Here is a 19,420-nt window from a genome sequence, read left to right as displayed (position 1 = left end):
TTCAACATGATTTTCTCCTCTTTAGTTTTCACAATTTCAGGGAAATATACTAAAACATTTTGAATTCAGACAGATAAGTATTTACCCAACAAATAATGGTTTAATTAGAGTAGCTGGCTTTGCAGGAACCATATGATGTGGGTTGAAGAGCAAGCAACTAAGCAATGTATTTTGTGTTTTACTTCCCTCTTATTCATAAAATCATTACTGAAGCAGGTTCTTGTCCATTGTAATTCACTATAACTTCTTTGGTTCTTATGCAATAATGCCAGTTTATATCATGTAAGAAGAGCTGAGCTGAGATAGTTTCTGCTCATCAAATTTTTACAGAGCTTGAAGTAGTTTAAAATTCATTGCATTCTTACAGTGCTATTGAAATTTTGCACAGTTACCTTTCAGAAAAAGTTCAAGAAGTGCACAGTGTAAAAAAGGCCCCCTAAAACTTGTACACAAGGCAAAATTGTTTTCAGGATTATGGGAAATCCTTTGCTAGCATGTTAACTTTATTAGTGAACAGTCAACTATGTGGCAATGTCAAAAAAAAAGTTGGGGGATGTGGCGGAACTGTCCTGCCAATTAAATTTCCCACTTACTAGCCATAAAATTTCTGTATTTTTCCTTGTAAAACAAACTAGAACACCTGGACAAAGATTTTGACACTTAATGATCCATATTATTATTTACTGTTCTTGAAAAGATCTGAAATTGAAGTTTTTAAAGCATTGAATTAAAATATAATACTTATCACAGTAATTTTCTGATACGTGTAATTTCCAATTTGCATAATAAATTATAGTGTTTACATAATGAAAGCATGTGATTGGCAAGGGTTAGTCAACTGATAAAGCCATTTAATCACTGACTGATATACAGGTGAATAAATGTAGCTAATTCAGCATATAATCACACTATATATGCTTACCCAGATGATAGATACTTCTAACACTTAATATTTTTTACAAAATTTGGTTTCAAATAGCATGTAACATAAATGATATGGAGAAACTCGGAATAGTCAAGATTTTTTTTTCTCAAGTCTGACTGCTTAGTATATTGCATTTTAAATTTCAAATTAAACATACTTTAAAAGATGGTATGTTTAGAAAACTTTAGAATATTGTTCTCAACTTATTTTTTAAACTTGTTAAAAAAGACCCAAACCCCCCCATTTCGTAAAGGAAAACAAGAGACTAGTAAATGTAACATGAACAAGAAATCCTAATTTGTGTCTACAGCTGCTGATTGCATTAAACCCCAGTTCGAAACAAATGAAACTCAGTTAAACATAAATACTATTCAAAATGAACTTCAGCTTTCTAAAATAAAGGCTGTAAGATGCTGACTATTGAAAGACTGTAAGATACAGAGGACATGACCTTCAGAGGAAACACTTGAAGCCCTGCTGTTCTGGAGGAAGCTGCCTACACAGAAGTATCTGTGAGCTAAAATGTGATTCAATACTGTACATCCTCTCTCTTCTCTTCTTAAACGTGGGCCTTACTCCTTCTTCAAAAACCTTTAAGGAGTGCCATGAAATGCAAAGTTACGCAACAAAAATCTCTTTATGTGAGACAGCAAAATCTCTTTATTTTCTCTCAACATTTGGAAGGAACAATGGTGTAGTTTGCCCTGGTCTACATACTCCATAAGCCAAAGGACTAAATCTCAGCTCTGCTGACATATATTATGGAGGTGCTCCTGTGCTCTCCTGTCCACAGCAGGAAAAGGGGCTTAGGGATAAACCTCAATTAGAAGAACAAATCCTAACTTTATAAATTATCAGGAGTTTGTTTCAAACACTTAAGTCTTCCCAAGACATCCTAACTATTGGGAAAGTACGGATCTGAAAACACAGCCCAGTGTCTTTCTTGATGTGAAATGTCTTTCTTGTCTTTCTTCTATTCAGTCACTCCCAAACTCATCAGGATTTTTATGCAGTTTCCTGACACCTTCTGCATTATGCAGCTTTTATAACATCACATACATGTCGTCATTCATTAAAATATTGAAGCCAGCAAAAGGAGCTGTAGTGTTGGATGCTGGTATCAAGCAGGCAATCTCAGCTGCTTTGCTGTCATTATTTTCAGCTGCTCCTGGAAAAGTGAAGATTTTTTCCAAAGGCCCCAGTTTCTCACTGTTCTTCCCATCTTCTTGCTGGCTTTCTGCCTCAGTGATGGACTCCGGTTCTTCATATTCTAGCTTGGTTTGCAACACCATATGGTCATTTTTGTCTAGCCATTCCTAGAAAAATTAAAATGTTAATGTTGGCAGAGATCAGTTATCTGTCAAAAGAAACCTGGTTGTACAGATACCAATTACCAGTTTTCCTTTCATATTGGCATCTTTCCATGATAAGCCACAATGGAGATTAAAAGGAAGCAAAGTAGAGAAGCAGAACATAAAATAGCAGGACAGAAGAAAGACAGAATGAAAGAAAAGCAAACAGAATTCCAGAACTGCATATAAACTCCTACTTATTCTTGAGACCATATAAAATACATTTTAGTATTTAATTAGGACCCTTAGAAAACATTGGATGTGTAAAATATCTGATGTTCCCTCTTTGACAGACTCATGCTTTCTTTGACCCAAGCCTTGCCTTAATCTAAATTAGGACTAAGTTTAGACAAAGATTTAGGCAACGTAGCATATTTTTATTAATGCTTCAGTACTAATTTGAATTTGTATCTATTTTCTTCACTTTGAGTTTAAAACTATCTCTTATATAAAATGTTATTAGCTTGTCACTGAAAAATTATTACTGATTTTGATATTCCATTGGGTTTGAAAATGTAAATATTTAACCTGTTTCTCCTTTAGAAGAAACTTACTAGCAATTAAGGTAAATCCTAGTATGGCTAATACAGAAAATACACAACATATGTGATTTCAGGAACTCATAAGAAGCATTAAGAAAACGAAAGCAAAAACTGTAGTCTATTATTTTGATAGCCATTCCATGTCTAAAGGTTTGTGAACATGCACCTTTATGGCTAACAGAGGATGTTTCCTACTGTGATTGATGCCTCCAAAGGTGTGAGTGCCATCACTGTGCCAGCACTCACATACTCAGCACTTCACAAACATAAGGGACAAGATCAGGTTGAAGCAAGCACCCTGACCTATCTCATGTGCAGAAAAGGATGCAAACACCTTTGGTGGATATTGTGCCTCTTGACACCCTTAAATTCTTCTCCAGCAGTTTCTCTGTCTCTACAGCAAGTGCCTTTTCACAGTCTCAAAGCTGCACTACATTGATTTTATGAGCTCTGGCATTTGCTCTGTGGATCCTCTTGGTGATGCACAAGGGGAAGGGTTTGGGGAATTTTATCTTGGGTTGGAAACTCCTTGTGGTAATGTCTACACAGAGCAAGAATCAGTAGCTACTTACAAATTCTTCTCAACTTTATGGAGTTTACAGCCTGCTAAGAAGGTGATTTTTACCTGTAAGTTTCCATTGTGATCATTGAAGAGATCAGCAAATGGGTATTTTGGGTCTGGTATAGCAGGCAGGACTGACATCCGAACCCTGCAAAAAGGAAGAAAAATACAAATCGATGTTTTGTTATAGCACAGTTATTCATACAAAAATCTCCTTCAGCACAGTTCTGTACCCACAAATATATTTTACGTGACAGTACTCAGTTCTTGATTTCTTTTAAATGTGTTCTAAAGTCAAAAAGCAGTTATAACAGTCTGATAGCACTGTCAGGCTAAGAGAAATTTTTAATGAATTTTCAACCCAACCCCAGTCTAGCAAAATCCAGACTTTATACAAACTTCCAGCTAGTCAGCATGTGCCATTCTGCTTGACGTTGTAGTTGTCAGAGCTTGCTTTCTCTGGTTACCTTCCCTTACACAGGGAAGATGGTGTAGCAACCAGCTGTATTCGCTGACTTAGTGAACACAAACATAAATGTGAACCAGAGAAGTGCAAGAGAAAAAACTCAATTTATGAACTAAGAGGGTAATTAGAGTCACAAATACTTTCATCTGTGAAAATACGCCATTTTTGCCTTTTTTTCTTCACTAAAAAGCCAAAATCTGGGGCCTTTGCAGGTTTGCTTGCTGTTTGGTAGGTGTTCGGGGTTTTTTTAATTGTAAATTCTAAACATGAACAGCATTATTGAACTGCCAATCTAAATATTGATATAGTCTTATTAAAGTTGAATACACTCAAGCTTACTTTATCCTACTGCAAACAGATATTTTCATTTCTTGATGAAGGTTGCACAAAAGAACATAGTTTCAGAAGAAGTAGCTAGAAAAATTGGCTTCTCAGGATTTAACTAGATTTCTACAAAAAGAGAAGAAATTAAGTGAAAGAGACACAATTTTATCCTGAAATATTGTCCTTTATAAGAATTGTTCCAATTTTGCAAAATAAAGTCCTGGGTGTTTGGAAGGCCTGGATGTATTATTCCTCAAACAGTGATTAAGCTACTGACTTCTACATCTTCACCATGACTGGTAAGAATTTTCATCACTAAGAGGCTTCATCCTGAATGATAGCCCTATTTTCATGACATGGCTATTTAGCAGTAATCAATAACTCTATTTACCTCTGCCATTTACACAGAAGAATCGAGAGGATAAGCATCATTATGAGTATCGCCAGCGAACAACTTAAAACAATTTCTGTTTCTGACTGAGGAGTTACATCATCATCACATGAATCTAAGAATAATTACAAAAAGAATATGTCATAATTTTTTTTTTGCTTTAACTGTAAATGTTCCTAATTATTCTAAAATGTTGACTTTTCTTTAAAAAGTAAAACTAAAAACAAGAAAAAATTTTAAGGACAAATAAAACAAGTTTAATTGTTCAATTGAGATTGAAAAGAAAATCTTTGCTTCCCCAAATCTTGCAACAAAATAAAAGTGTGTTTTTATTTATCTAAATTGAGCTGGTACAGGACAATAGAGGGGGCTTATAGGCAGTGTAGATGCATTTTGAATGAATCAAGTATTTCTACTCACCTTCATCACATTGCATTGACAGTGATAAAGCAACTTTGTCCCATGATCTGTATTACATACACCTACTTACAGTCACTAAAGACGCAAATGAAAGTTTACATGTAGCCCAAGTGTCTTATCTCCCAACAAAAACCAAACAAACGAAGAGCCAGCAAATCACAAGAGTTGATACCCAGAAAGTAACTAGTGGCAGGCTAACACCTTACATGCAAGTATTTAAAACTAATGAATTAGCGCATTTTTTCTGCATTCTCAGTGCTCTTCCTGCAACTTTTGTAATGCAACCTCAAACCTCTGCCTCCTACTACAGGCCTTCTGGTCCCCATAAAAATGCCAAAGCCCTGAATGATTATTCATACAGGAGCAACTGTCCAGCCTGTTCCACCTCCCTATTCTGTTTAGCTGCCAGGAAACAAGTAAAAATTAAAAATTATGACCCCCTGCTAAGTGAGATCTTCAGAGTTTATGAAATTTCTTGAAGCCTCATGGCTTCATGTCATTATAGATTTGGAGTCAATAACTCAATAAAGTCCTGAAGAAAACTGCCTGCCCCAGTGAAGGGGCTGTGTCAATGTCACTTCTGATCCAGGGGCACAAAGAATGTCTTAACCACTTTTAGACTGTCTCCTCTGCTATGTCCTTCCTTGCAGGTACCTGCTGACAGCTTCTGGTCAAATGGTTGAGGTAAGGCTGATAACTTGTCTGCTCTCAGAGATGCAGAAGAATTGTCCTTATTTCTTAAGGGCATTTGCCAGCCACATCTGAGGACATGCTTGCAGGCTCACAATTTGCAAAGTGGAAGAGTCTTCTCTGTAGGTCAGCACTGTGGCTATGAGTTCACAGGCTACCTACGGTCCAGGATTTCATCCCAGCTTTGTGTACATAGATTGTCAAGTGAGCTAATAAATAGCCCATTGCATTTTACAGAACCCAGGTCTTGTTACACTAGACAACTGAGGGCTTCATAATTCTGATAAAGCCTAGTGGGTGGCATTTTGTGCATATAAATGTGTTGGTATGGTGTACAGTCTTTTCTTTCCTACAGAAAATCTGGGGTTTGGTTTTGATAAGCAGTAAGAATACTGTCTACATTGACAATCTAATTAACATCAGTCACCCCCAGTTAAATGCAACTGTCTGGTAGGAAAGCAGTGCTGGTAACTTGCTTTGCTTCCCTTCAATTTCTTTTTCCCCATCCTCCTCATTTTGATCAATCCAGTACCCTTGAGCATCAGACTTCTGTGACCTCTGGTCCTGTAGTTCAACTGGATGTACTTGCAAAACAAACTGCCTTCAAAAATTGGACATCAGGGATTTTCTTAAGAGTTCATATTTGATGTCCAAATATCATAAATGGGCACCCCCCCTTCAACACTCACACCCACAAACCCTCATGCATCACATCACTGTCAATGAGGGATCCTCTATGCAATTGTAACACAAATAATAACACTCTTAACTCTGCTGATTATGATATATATTTATAGCTTCAGGGGCCATCATGAACTAAGTGGACAGAGTTAAATTAAACAGGTACAATTAAACATTCATGTAAACTTTCTTTGATAACTCAAGATGGAGAACAATAGCCCAATATTAATTTGCTGCATGTCCTCAGCTTCTTTTGCGGACACCCCTCCTTCTTTTCCACTTAGACAATATCTATGTGTATACATACATACGCACATACATATACATACATATATATTAGCTGTTACCTAATAATGTGCCATTCATCCAAAATGTTTCAGCTTTCCAGTCACTGCTGTAATTAGCTATGTTGCATTGTGGTGCTCGCCTGCTCAGTCTGACCCGGAAAGAGTAGCACTTCCTTGGATCAAAGCCTTGCTCCCTAACGCTGCAGCACTTAGCAGTTCTGGACTGAGAAAGGAAGTTTATCATTGTTAATTCTGGTTTTCAAGACAGTACTTCAAAATGCTTCACTCAGTCATGATCACAGCTAGGACAAGGAATAGGGAGATGCAAAACCTCAGAATCAAATGTTAACTTCTCTGAGTTTACAGGAATTCTGTTTTTTGACTGAGTTTTGACTATTCATATCCATTCCTTGTTGTATGGTATTGAGTTGAAGGTCCTAGCAATCATTGCATAGTGTACTATGTTACAGTTGCAAATTTTCAATATAAAAAGACACTCTAATCCACAAAATATTTACAAGTTATATTTGAGAATGGAAAGGTTTAAGTTAGTGAAATAATATTTGGAAATACTTAACAGCTAATTTTAGAATAAATAAAAATCCTGTGTAATTTCTTTTTTCTTTTTTTTTTAAATTCTATTTCATTAGTTTTTCTTTTTTTTTTTTCTCTCTCTTCTTTTCCCTAATCTGTTTTCTGCCTCTATCTTTCCAAACGTCTCTATTCTGAATGTATGCCTTTTCCTTAGATTGCCCTCCGCTGTTAGGGTGGGAACTGCCTTTAACTTGTAAATTATTTCTGGCATGGAAGAAACCCAGGGTTCTAAAAATCTAGATGTTTTCTGCTAGCAGCTATATTTGAAAATATAGGATGGGAGAAAATTTGGAAACAACTGTATTTTATAGTTTATGCATATGCTACTTCCAACTCCTTCTAGTGTTGATTAAAAGTGTGATGTCCAACTGCTTTCAGTGTTGATTAAAATTGTGACATACAACTTACTTGCCACTCTTTGTCAAACTTGCTTTTGTACTGAAGTTCAAGTCTCAAGCAGTGTGCATTTCTCTCTGGTTTATTACAGCTTACAGTAACAGTGTGCTCTTCCCAGAAGAAGGTCACATTTTCTGGTGGACTGGGCTTTACTGAGAAGAAGAGAAACAATTTTAGTTATAGCATACTAAAAAGCACTTTAAAGTTGAAATAATTTTCTTCCTTTCTTGGCTCAATATTTCACTGAGTAATGAGAGGTGAAGGTAGTCTTTCTTCTTGGAGGTTTTGCTTTTGCAACTGACCTCCCTATTAAACATCAAAATGGAGCTTGACACCATGACACTGTTCACCATTTGACGTGCCACATTCAAAGGCTGTAACTGTCCCACGTCAGGAACCTATTGTAGCTATTTAAGGAAAGGACTTCCATCTCCTCACGCTCCCTGCAATCCAGACAAAGAAACAAGCTTCCTCATGAAAAATGAAGTGACAAATTCAATGCCATAAAACCCCCAAGACAGACTTTTGCAGCTGCTGGAGGCCATGTGGGATATGGTGGGGCATCTGCAAAAGCCCTGGGTTCCTATCTATGTACAACTGAACCCGCCCCTCCTTTGTTTTCAGAGGGTGTAAAGAGAACTTCATGGTTTGACCTACAGAGCTGGTAAGTCTTCAGCAGTGGGAAATAAAGGGGTGAAGAGTGCTACCTGCATTCTTAATCCTTCTAGTTGCCTTTTTGTACTACAAAAACTCTGCCTTCCTAATTTAAAGACTTCAGTCTGATCCTTGATATTTTTTCTTTGTTACCATACCCTTTTGAAATTAATTTTGCTATTAGTGGGTGTTTAATAGTGAAAATTTAAGGATCAGGCTGCACATTTCCATAATTTAAGAGAAATTGGTAAAATTATGAGATATGAAAATATTCTCAAAATTTGATGCCTTGTGTTTGATGCCTTGTGTGACAGATTTGTGTTTAAACCCTTTTGCTAAAACATTATTAATAAATTTGGAATATATATATATATTTTCAGATAATCCTCCATTGTGTATCTTTTGTGTGATTGCCATTAGAAAAAATCCCTCCACTTTGAATGATGTAGGTATGTGAAATTCCAGAAGTTTTTTATAAACTAATCTCACACTAGATGTTGAATATGTATTTGGGGACAGGAAAGGTTTAATAAAAACAGAAACATCATCTCTTTACTAGTAGTAGGATGTCCCTTTTACTCTGCCAGACTATATCATAGCCACTCAGCTAACTTCTATTGGCATCCAGTGATGGCTTTGTGACAGCATCTTTGACAAGAAGCAGTTCGCTGCCTTGCATTGCATGAAAGATGGCGAAAGAATGAAGGTTGAAATTATGAGAAAGATCACACAGTCAGCACTAAGAAAAAAAAAACTATTATTCATTTTCTTGATCAGCAGGCCTGCACTAAACAAGGAACACCCATAAATATATATATTTAGTATTTTCATTTGGATTTTGAAACTGTATTTTGGGACAAGTCTGACTGCCTTATGTTATCTCATTTTACTGCAGCTGCACACAAGCCTACATAACTACTGGTGACAGCAAGGAACAAAAATCAGCATGAAAATGAACAAAAATCAGAATGAAATACCTGTAGTTTTGCTTTGATGTGCACACTAAAACCATTTTATATGCTATATAAATGATCTCTTCTCAAATTTAGAGAACTGGAAAATCTGCCAAAGTGGTGATTTTTTCATACTTACTGTAAAAATCAACTTTTAATTGTTTAGAAAAAAGCTCTTCACTTCCATTGCTGTTCCTGATAGAAATGGCAAGGGTAGGTCCTTCTGTCTTAAAAAGACATCCAGAATTATTATCTTGATCCAATAAATAGGTGGTACATGGCTTCCAAACTTTGTGCTTGCCTTCACTAAATCTGTAAATAAAATAATATTGGTAAATGGAAAACTTAACAACACAAGTTAATTAATTTTTTTACAGCTCTTTTTTTCTTCTTTTTCAAATACCACACAGAGGAAAGTCTGAGCATGGTTTTTCTTGAAGTCACAAATTTCATAGTTGTGTGAGGGAATTCATCACAAACTTCACCAAAATTACAGCCCTGGGTTTTGATGCAGTCTGAAATAATCAAGTTTCGTTCATGCTGTTGTTTTCTAATAAGAGAATGACTTGCTCAAAGAGATGCTCTCATGATCCTGTTTTCAAGACTGTATTGTGAAAAATTCTTCCACATATACAACCCAGAAAGAAAAAATAAGCACTGTCTTTAAATAAAATATTACACTTCCATTAGTCATTAATGATGTCAGTTCATAAGGAAAATATAGACACATACATGGAAAAAACACTTTCAATGGTGTAAACAGCATTAACATTTAGCACAATCATGGAGGTGGGACAAATCTTTCATATCATGTCTGTTATGACTGATTTATTGATTTATATATTTCTGTAGGTTGTGGATATAAACAGGTTTCAAGCTGGATATTAATAAATGTTAAAATCATTTCTAGTTCACAGAAGACTCAAATGGACTTGGATATTTCATTCTCTCTAGGTAAATCCTTTAACAAGCGAGGAATAGGTACTAACAATACTCACGTGTAAAAAAATGATACATTCTCATTATGAAAATGCTCCCTTGTTGCCCATGTGATCTGCATCTTCTCATTATTGAAGTTGATTATTGTGATGTTGATGGCATCTTTCCCACCTGCTCAGGACATTTATGGCGAATATGGAGAATATGATTTCAGGAGTGAGTATGAAAAGCATCCTTTGACGTTAGAAGGCAATCAGTATTTCTAGGATACCTATGCAATAGGCTCCAATGATTGCAAAATAAGAAGACATAAGAACTTCCAAAATACAAGGAAACAGAGTAAAATAACATAGAGAGGTTAAAATTAGAATTTCAAAATAATGAAATGAAGGCATGCACAGCGGCAGGAGAGAGAGACTTGGCCACGTGGTCCCAGGACCAAAAAGCATAGACTGGGCTCATTCATGCACTGTCTAAGGCCCACACCTTGAGGACAATTTCCCCCATAACCCCTGATGAGGAAAACTGTTCGGGAACTAACACTATAAGGAATGTCTTTGTAAACTGTCAGTTGTTTGCTGTTAGAAACAAGGAACTATCATCAGAAATGCAGATCAGTCAAGACCCAGAGGACCACAGAGCAGATCAGCACAAGCAGATGTATTGCATATTTGATCTATAGCCCACTCCACCTTAAATACAAGCACAAACATTTAATGTCCTCTGACTGCACGCAGGTATTTCCTCTCTGATCACCTCCTTTTTACCGCTCTTGCTAGGGACACAGGATTCCAAAATCAGACACTGAAGATAAACCTGACACTGAAGAAATGGAGAAATTTAGAAGGTAAAATGATTAGAAATCTGTTCTATATCAAGAATTATTTTTCATTCTATAAGATGTGAAATTGTGTTTACTTGAATGAATTAAGAGGAAGAAAATTTATTATCGAGAAACCACTTGAAGGTAAAATTTTCAGACTTCTCTCCCCAGCTGGGAATTGTTTACCATTCAAAATCTTTCCTGGAATATTCCTTTCTAGAAGGAGAATAGAGGATTTTAGCTTTGCTGTGTACATTTTACGCTCCTCTGGACTTTTGGAGGGGTTTAAAATTTTAAAATATTTCTTATGAGCTTTTCATCATATTCAGTCATTCTGACTACTTCATAGGAATCAAGAATAACTATTCTCATGGTGGCTATCTTTTGCTCTGTAATCAACACAAAGAATGTGAGACATGGGTTCAAGTAAATATTTTGCCTATTTTAATGCCTACTTCTGTGTCTAGGTGCTTTGTGACTGCTCTAATTAGAGTTAGAACATTTTCATAGAGGTGTATTTGTGTGTAACATGTAGTTCTGTCAAAACCATTCAAAAGAGTTATGACAAAAATCCAGGACATACTTTATTTAACAATAAATAGAAAGTTAATTGAAATGGAATAGTTATTGTAGTAAACCATCTGGTGATATATACATATTATTTCCTGTGCTCCAATTTTAAAGAATTTCATAAATCATTTCCAGCATAATGAAGTAGGTATGTATGACAGAATCTTACCAATCTTTTATCATTAAAGACTTTGTTTTCAGAGCTCTAGTCAGACAAATTTTCTTCTGTGCTTCCCAATTTCATGAGTTTTGAAGCCTTTTTGAGTGTAGCATGAGTTGTACTTTTTGTAATTGTACAGTAAGTATTTGCATGTATCTTTTCAAATTATAACATGTATATTTTTCATCATTTAAATTTCAATATGAAGGCATGCATAACCTAAGTGAGTTTCTTTAAAGTTTAGATTAAATTGACATCAAATCCTCTGAGAATATATACAGTTTATCTGAAATAAGCTTTTTTCTTTTTGATGATGTTTCCCTTGCCATTAACTGAAAAGGTGTTTGATTTTAAGCAAGTATGCACCTATACTTCTGCAGGCAGAATCATTTGGATCTTCTGTTAGTGGAAAGAGAAAGAAAATAGAGGAGACCATTTCTCTCCCTTTGATGGAATTTTTTTTTAATTCAGCTGTGACATTACAGATCATTCTCAGCTGGTATGTCCACTCTCCCACGGTAATTGTAAATATTTAAAACCTTCTTATTATGATCCTGGAGGCATACAATGCACCAAAGCCACACATTCATAATTATTCTATTATAATAATGGATAGATGAAAAGGTCAAAAAATATTATGAATAGGCAGTCCCTGGGCTACAAGAGGTGGCACAACTTTCAGTCTGAGGATGCCATGCTAGTCTACCTAGGTTTGCAGCATGCTGCAGTGCTGCAGGACACATACCAGTGCCCTGGAGCAAGGGCTTCAGAGACAATTATCCAAGCCTACACTTTCCATAAAACCAGACAGGGACTGGTAAGGTTCTGCACAAGACTTGAACCTCACAGGCCTGCTGGGCATCTAATTCTTCTCAGGACAGAGAAGCATGGAAAATAGCACTATGGTGTGTGGAGAAAATAGTACTACAGGGGAAAAAGAAAAGAAATTTCCTTGAGCAAAAAATTATGCAAATACAACCATGAGCAAGAATATGATCAAGTACTTTCCACCTCCTTTCTATTTTTCAAAGTCTATTACTGAGAAAAAAATACTACTGAAAGGGAACATGTAAAAAGTTTAAATGTCATGGAACAAATTTTAAAAAAAGAAAGGGAGAGGCAGAATATCAGTCTTCAAAGATAACAGAATGAAACATGCTTGTACTGGAACAGTTGCAACCTCATTCATGCATAACAAAGAAGAAAAACCACTTTTGATTTCCTTACATTGACGAAACCTGATAACTAACCATACGTTGAACTTCCACATATTGAAGTACACTTTACAGGAACTACCTGAGAACAAAACCCAGATCTGAACCTATACTCTTTAGTTACCCTTAATAGTACTGGTCAATGAAGGACAGTTTCATTTTTTTACAGGAACAAATGTAAGTGAACATGCCATTTGTGCACAAGACTGCTGAATTGAACACATAGGGCAGAAAATGAATAGAAAACATCTTTTCAAGAAGGGGAAAAAGACAGCAAGTGAAAGTTTTTTACAGACATTTTGAGACGAGGTATAATTCTTATGGCATAATTCCTGAAATCCACCAAATGGAGTGCTTTGGGGTTTTTCTCAGATCACTGACCATTGCCAGGCATCACAACACTGCATAAAATAAGCCTCACAACTCTAACTTTCAAATTTTGTTTCACAAAGGCATGCCATCAGCACTGCATGGCCACAGGTGATGGCCATCTCAGGGCAGGGAAGTCACCTTCCCCCATAGGACAGCCAGTGACTCACAAGGACAATTAACCCTGGGGAATCAGGTGGTGCAGCATTGCCAAAAATGGTATTTACCATATGTTTGGCAGAACAGAGAGCTGACTTATAGGTTGATAGAATGAAACCATAACTTTAACGAATTTCTTTTTCCTTATAAAATGAATGACAGAGAACTTGTTGGAAATTAACTAGAATGAAGATTAAATTTGTGATGTAGGTGTTGAGCTTTATGTTTGATTTCTGTAATAATGCATTTATCTTTGACAACTATAAGTAATGGTATTGCAGAAAAATACCTAAAACAGAGATATTCTTAGGCAGCCAAATGACTAGTCTTTAATGATTTTGCTGTGTAATATTATTTTTATCTTGGTGCTTTCTCAGGAGCAAAGTATTGCTGATCTTTTCCCGTGGAGTTCATTCTTTCAGAGTACTAAGTGCAGAAGTCTTACCTTGAATGTTTTTTATCCTTCTTTTTTTCAGTGAAGGCTAGTCTTTTTTGGCTGCAATCTACTCTGTCAGAAAACTTTCACAGAAATCTGTTTCCTTTTGTTTTTGAGAAGACCACTTTCACTTCTGCTGGATATTAATTTTTGTTTGGTTCAATCCTCTAATCAGAAAAAGCACTGAATATTGGAACACACAAGGTAAAATATACACAGAAATATTGTTAGCTGGTATATAAATTTCTAAATAAATATATGGGGACTTGAACTTACCAGAAGATTGTGACTGAGAAGCCACAAGGTTGCCCAGTATGAAGACCATCAAATATGCTTGAAAGATGAGTCTCATGGTTGGAATGACACAATAGACTGTGAAGAAATGAGTAATCACAATCTCTGGATTTACTATTCGATCACTTTATACCAGATGCTGGAGGGAAGTGGAGGAGATGACTACAGGAAATAAAATTGGCTTATCTATAGCTACAAACAAATCAGAAGTGCAGGACTTCCTTCATACAATGCAAAAAAAAATCCTCAGAATATGAGTATCTCTTTTTCCAGCTTTATCTTCTCACAGCTGTGTCAATCAGAGGAGACCATAGCTCTGATGAAAACCAGGACGAGGTAGCTGTATAGAGGTGTGACCACATAGAATCACAGACTCAATCACAGTCACAGAACAGGCAAGGCTGGAAGGGACCACAGTGGGTCATCTCGTCCAACCTCCCTGATCAGGCAGGCTCATCCCAGAGCACAAGGCACAGCACTGTGTTCAGATGGTTCTTGAATGTCTCCAGAAAGGGGGACTCCACACCCTCTCTGGACCATCTGTTCCAGTGTGCAGTTGCATGCAGTGAAGTTCTTCCCCATATTCAGATGGAATTTTCTGTGCATCAGTTTCTGCCCATTGCCTCTTGTCCTATTGCCTGTCACCCCAAGAAGAGCCTGGCTCTGTCTTCTTGGCACCATCCCTTCAGATAATGATAGACACTGATGAGGCCCCCTCTCAACCATCTCTTCTCGAGGCTGAACAGGCCCATCTCCCTCTGCCTTTCCTCCCAAGATAGATGTTCCCAATATTTGGCCTAGTATTGAACCTTGGGGGACACCACTAATGACAGGCCTCCAACTAAACCCTGCACCATTGATTATGACGCTCTGGAATCTGCCATTCAGACAGACCTCAATTAGATAATTTTTTCCTATCTGGTCTTCAGCTTTTTCTGTGCTTGCATCTGAAAATGTACAGTAACCTTCTTCTGACGCAGGGGTTCTCTTGAGCAGATGATCAAGTCAGTCATAGTGCATGTGAAATGCCCTGGGCACACACACCATGCTACCTGAGACCCCTGAACTACATTTTACTGCAAATTTCTCAAGACTAGAAGCTTTTCTACCATGCCTGGTACTAGGTGGGCTGGGAATAAACCCAGAAGTGCTGCCATGATTTTTTTAGGCTTGTTTTCATTCCTTTTAGATCCTTACCTAAAATTTTCACTGTCCTTTTCAACCCAACAGCACTATTTGTCCAATGAGACCTTTTTCAGCTTAGTCACATCATCAAAGTCTGCATGTCCCAAGAAGACCCATTCAAATCTCAGTAATTCCTGGAAACCCCAGCACGACTGTCTGACATACATACAGTATTCTGACATACATACAGCATTCTGTTAACTGTCTGGTCCCTGCTCTAACCAACTTCCTCCAGGGAGCCATTAATTCCTGGAACTAAAGTAACAAGCAACACAAAAGTCAAATACTAAACTAGGTCATAGCTGATAGTTAATGGAAAACTAATATCACTCATGGTTTCCACAGCATTGCAAAACTCAGTGAGATAAACAAAAGCAAAGGTCCAAAATCCTCTGGTTCCTCAGGACATGGTAACTCCCACATGTCCCCATCTGGGTTCAAAACACATATTTCTTCCAAGAAATGAGTCTTATCTGTCCTTAGAGAACATATAAGTGTGATGGAGCCAAATCTGTCCCTTTCTGCTTTTCACACAGGTAAAACACACCAGACTGCAGAGCTCCTAAGGCAGTTCATTGTTGGGAGGAAAGGGATAGAGGAAGTGAACAAACAAAGTAAAAATATCTAAAATAACTTCTGGATTATAATTATTTTGAGACACTGCATCTAAAACAAGGTCTAATTCTCAAGCAACAACACAACATTTTCACTCACCTTTTCCTTATACCATGTGTGTTGGCACCACAAGTAATTATCCCTCCCACCAATCTTGTCTTCTTTCTTGTATATGGAGGTCAAACAAAATCTCTCTTTTTACTACTTTGGAACCCAAACCGAGGGCTGAGGTCCTGGGTAACAAAAATGACATCTAGGTCAAAAAACCTACTTGTATTAAGCTGATGCACTGTTGAGCTATTTTTGCTACTGCTGAGAGAAATATCAGATTTGGCACTAGAGGGATGTAGTTTGGCACCTCCCACCTCGCCCCCACGTAGGCAGATACTGGCCCAACCATCTGCCTTAGGTTCTGTTAACTGGAAGCCAGCTCTGATTACATGGTTTGATATTTTTTCATGATCCTAGTCCATGAACTGAAAAGCTGCGAGTGATACCATAGGATCTGCTCTCCTGGAGGACTTTTTCTATCTGCCTGCAGGAGTGTGCTTGATTAACTTGCCCATGTCCTCTGGGTCATTGCTCTCAAGAGGACAAGGACAGAGCATTGTCACAATGTGGCCCAGTTTCAGGGCTCACACACAGTGCAGTGTTGAATTGTTTGGCCTGAGAAAACAAGATTCATTCTGCAACTTCATGCAGGAATAGGGAAAGCAAATGGTAAAGGTGAGCTGAAAAGTAGCAGCAAGGGCTTCTGATGCTGACTGCTGGAAGAGAAAATTCTTAGTTAGACACAAAGAGGATAAGAACAGTGCAAGTGGTACAAGCGAATTAAAAGAAGCCCTTTTGACTTCATTTTTCATTTTGGATCAAATCACACAAACAGATCTTGGCCCTCTGCCAGCTCCTCTACCCACAGCAGCAGCTCTTGAGTGGCTGTACTTGCCAGCTGCAACTTCCAGCACCCTTGCTAACTTTCCTCAGTTTCCTTCCTCTCTTTTTTATTCCCCTTTCTATTATTTCATTGGTGGTGTTAAACAAGTCTTGGATCACCACATAGTTCAGCAAAGTAAATTGTCCCAGTTTAGTTTTTTCATCACTTAGAGCCAAAACAATCAATAATTTGTGAGTAATTTTCATTTATTATTACTTACTTGTTCATGGTCTTGCTCACAGCCTCCACATAAAGCCCTGAAAAATAGCAAGATTCTCTCTTTTTGCACAAGTGACCCCTTTTAATTTTTAGCATTAACAGGATGCGATTTCAGTGTGCTTTGAGTGAGTGGGATAAAGGGAGTGGTGAACCATTCATATAAAATAACGAGTCCTATCACTCCATGACAAATTAGTTTAGTCAGCTTGAGACAGTGTCATCAGGAGAACCTGATTCCCTGTTTTAATGTGCTGCAAAGAGCATGTGTAAAGATCTCTACTGTATGCTTAGGACATACCTGCCCATGTGAAAAGCCTGGGGGAGCAATCTTCAAGTGTTCCTGGAACTTTTAAAATTCACATTCTTATACAATCACTTCAAAATTGCCACTTGGTGGCATGTCCTTGCATCATCATGGCTTGGCCTCTCCTAATCTTTTTTATGAATGACAGGAAAGAAGTGAAGGGAAAAAGCCAAGCAAAGATGGCAGGCAGACTGCATGGATGAGCAAGGAGCTCCTACCTAAAATCAGACATGAAATGGATTCCACACACAAGAGGCAGAATCTGGTTGATTTTTCAGGGACAGAGTTAGAGAAATCAAGGCCAGAATAGAGTTGAATCTGTTAAGGGATATGAAAGGCAACAAGAAAGGATCCACAAGTGTATAAACAGTAAAAGGAGGACTAAGGAAGACAGAGACCTGCTGCTGATTGAAACCTATGCTGTGCAGGGCCTTTGTCAACACAATAGAAGTTCTTCTCTTTCTTAACGTCTGATACTGACATTAACTGCTCCTATATAAATTTCAAATCCTTACCTAAAAGAATAAGCATGCCTGGTCACTACAAAAAAAAAGAAAACAAAACCAAAAAAACCAACAACAAAAAAAAGTATCAACATAAAGGTTCCATTAGCAACTAAAAAAAGCAGTCTTTAAAAAATAGACCCAAGGTATCAATAGAATAGAACAGAATAGAATATATTTTAGTTGGACGGGACCTACCTAGTTAGAATGACCATCTAATTTAACTGCCTGACCACTTCAGGGCCCACCAGAAATTAAAGCCTGGTTATAACAGCATTGTCCAAATGCCTCTTAAACACCGACAGTCTTGGAGAATTGACCACCTCTTTGTAGGAAGAATCTTTTAAGTGTTTGACTTCCCTCTCAGTAAAGAAGTATTTCTCAATGTCAACTCTGAACTTAAAAGAAAAAAAAAAAAAAAAGAAATCTGTTGGCTGAAGTTAAACATCTTTTTAAAAATCAGAAACAAGCAAGGCCCTCTAAAAAGCTAATAATGAATAGTTGAAGTTATATAGCACTGAAATATAACTGAAAAAATGAATGGGTAGTATACAACAATCTGTTTATTGGATGGGATTACCTGTTTCATTTAGAAAACGTCTTTCATTATTCCAGTTAATGGTGCATGTTCTATTTTTTACTACGTTGCTTTGCAAAATTTTATCCTTGCTGGGCGTATCCTTAAAAACATTTGTAATAAGTAATACATTTTTGTTCTTCAAGTTGTGTTTTTGTTTTCTGGGGAAGGAAATAATGAAACTATAAATTCAGGGATGCATCCTCAATTTTGGAAGTATTTTGCATCAAATGGAAACCTGACAGTCATTTACACTTGTATTCTCTTTCTCTTTTCCCATGTATTTAAACCAATGTCACATGTTGGGTCCTTCAATTAAGAGTCAAAATGGCCAAAGTAAATTTTACCATACAGTTTATAAAACAATCTGTAGAAGAAAGAGTAGCTGTGTACAAATAAATTTATGAAGACCTTTTAATTGCATAATCCTTAAAACTATGTAAGATTAGGATTCTCATGATTTAATATACCTTAATATACATTAGTAATAAATAAGACGATGTAATTACATAATTGCAGTATTACAATTAAAAAGTCCTGTAATGCTGGGAAAGATGAGAGGCTAAATATAATTTCTGTGAGTTTTAGTTACTCTCCTTTGAAGAAGTCTGCTGTTTTCTTCTGCCATGATGGAGTATTTTGACCTATTTTTGAGATTTCCAAAATCTGGCATATTCATTTTCAAAATACCAAACACATCTGCCCTTGGTCTTTCCTGGTAAAAGGTGGGGCTCCTGTCATCCTGGAACAATTGCATTGCAAGTGAGGGGCTTTATTCATGTTCCCTAAAATGGTAAAGAAGCTGAGAGGGATGCAACAGGAACTAATAGTGAACATACATGTGGGAAAAAGGTCTGACTGATTTAAGAATATATAAGCTGG

General features: G+C 37.0%; 1 protein-coding gene and 1 long non-coding RNA gene across 4 annotated transcripts in view; one reads left to right on the top strand and one right to left on the bottom strand.

The window, feature by feature from the left end:
- Positions 1-1,128: 1,128 nt before the first annotated feature.
- CRLF2 (cytokine receptor like factor 2) lies at positions 1,129-17,208 on the bottom strand. Of its 3 annotated transcripts, XM_066176484.1 has the most exons (10): positions 17,156-17,208; positions 16,101-16,234; positions 14,184-14,279; positions 10,236-10,347; positions 9,377-9,549; positions 7,643-7,782; positions 6,701-6,863; positions 4,563-4,677; positions 3,445-3,529; positions 1,129-2,241 (listed from the first exon to the last, which is right to left on the bottom strand). In XM_066176484.1, exons 3-10 carry the CDS (start codon positions 14,257-14,259, stop codon positions 1,969-1,971), a joined length of 1,137 nt encoding a protein of 378 aa, XP_066032581.1. In that variant the 5' UTR covers positions 14,260-14,279; positions 16,101-16,234; positions 17,156-17,208; the 3' UTR covers positions 1,129-1,968. The 3 variants fall into 3 exon arrangements, with proteins under 3 accessions (XP_066032581.1, XP_066032583.1, XP_066032582.1); XM_066176486.1 differs by lacking the exons at positions 16,101-16,234; positions 17,156-17,208 and having other exon boundaries at positions 14,184-14,295; XM_066176485.1 differs by lacking the exons at positions 14,184-14,279; positions 16,101-16,234; positions 17,156-17,208 and adding an exon at positions 10,869-10,946.
- Positions 10,958-19,420, top strand: part of LOC136285388 (uncharacterized) — a 24,333-nt gene continuing 15,870 nt past the window's right edge. The window contains exon 1 of the long non-coding RNA XR_010719440.1: positions 10,958-11,023. This is a non-coding gene — a long non-coding RNA (uncharacterized lncRNA). The remainder of the gene's footprint in view (positions 11,024-19,420) is intronic.

Source organism: Chamaea fasciata, unplaced genomic scaffold, assembly GCF_029207755.1.
Source record: "Chamaea fasciata isolate MVZ Bird 193981 ecotype frontalis unplaced genomic scaffold, bChaFas1.0.hap1 SCAF_2, whole genome shotgun sequence".
Taxonomy (NCBI): domain Eukaryota; kingdom Metazoa; phylum Chordata; class Aves; order Passeriformes; family Sylviidae; genus Chamaea; species Chamaea fasciata.
Note: the sequence above shows the minus strand (reverse complement) of the source record. Positions and strands in the feature narration are given on the sequence as shown.

What these genes read in the sequence shown, in the direction of transcription:
- CRLF2 (XM_066176484.1), bottom strand. Translation starts at nt 14,259, where the DNA reads ATGAGACTCATCTTTCAAGCATATTTGATGGTCTTCATACTGGGCAAC. An exon ending in TTCTCAGTCACAATCTTCTG is followed by an intron (nt 10,348 to 14,183) that starts GTAAGTTCAAGT and finishes TGTCCTGAGCAG; the next exon opens with GTGGGAAAGATGCCATCAAC. An exon ending in ATCACAATGGAAACTTACAG is followed by an intron (nt 2,242 to 3,444) that starts GTAAAAATCACC and finishes TAATTTTTCTAG; the next exon opens with GAATGGCTAGACAAAAATGA.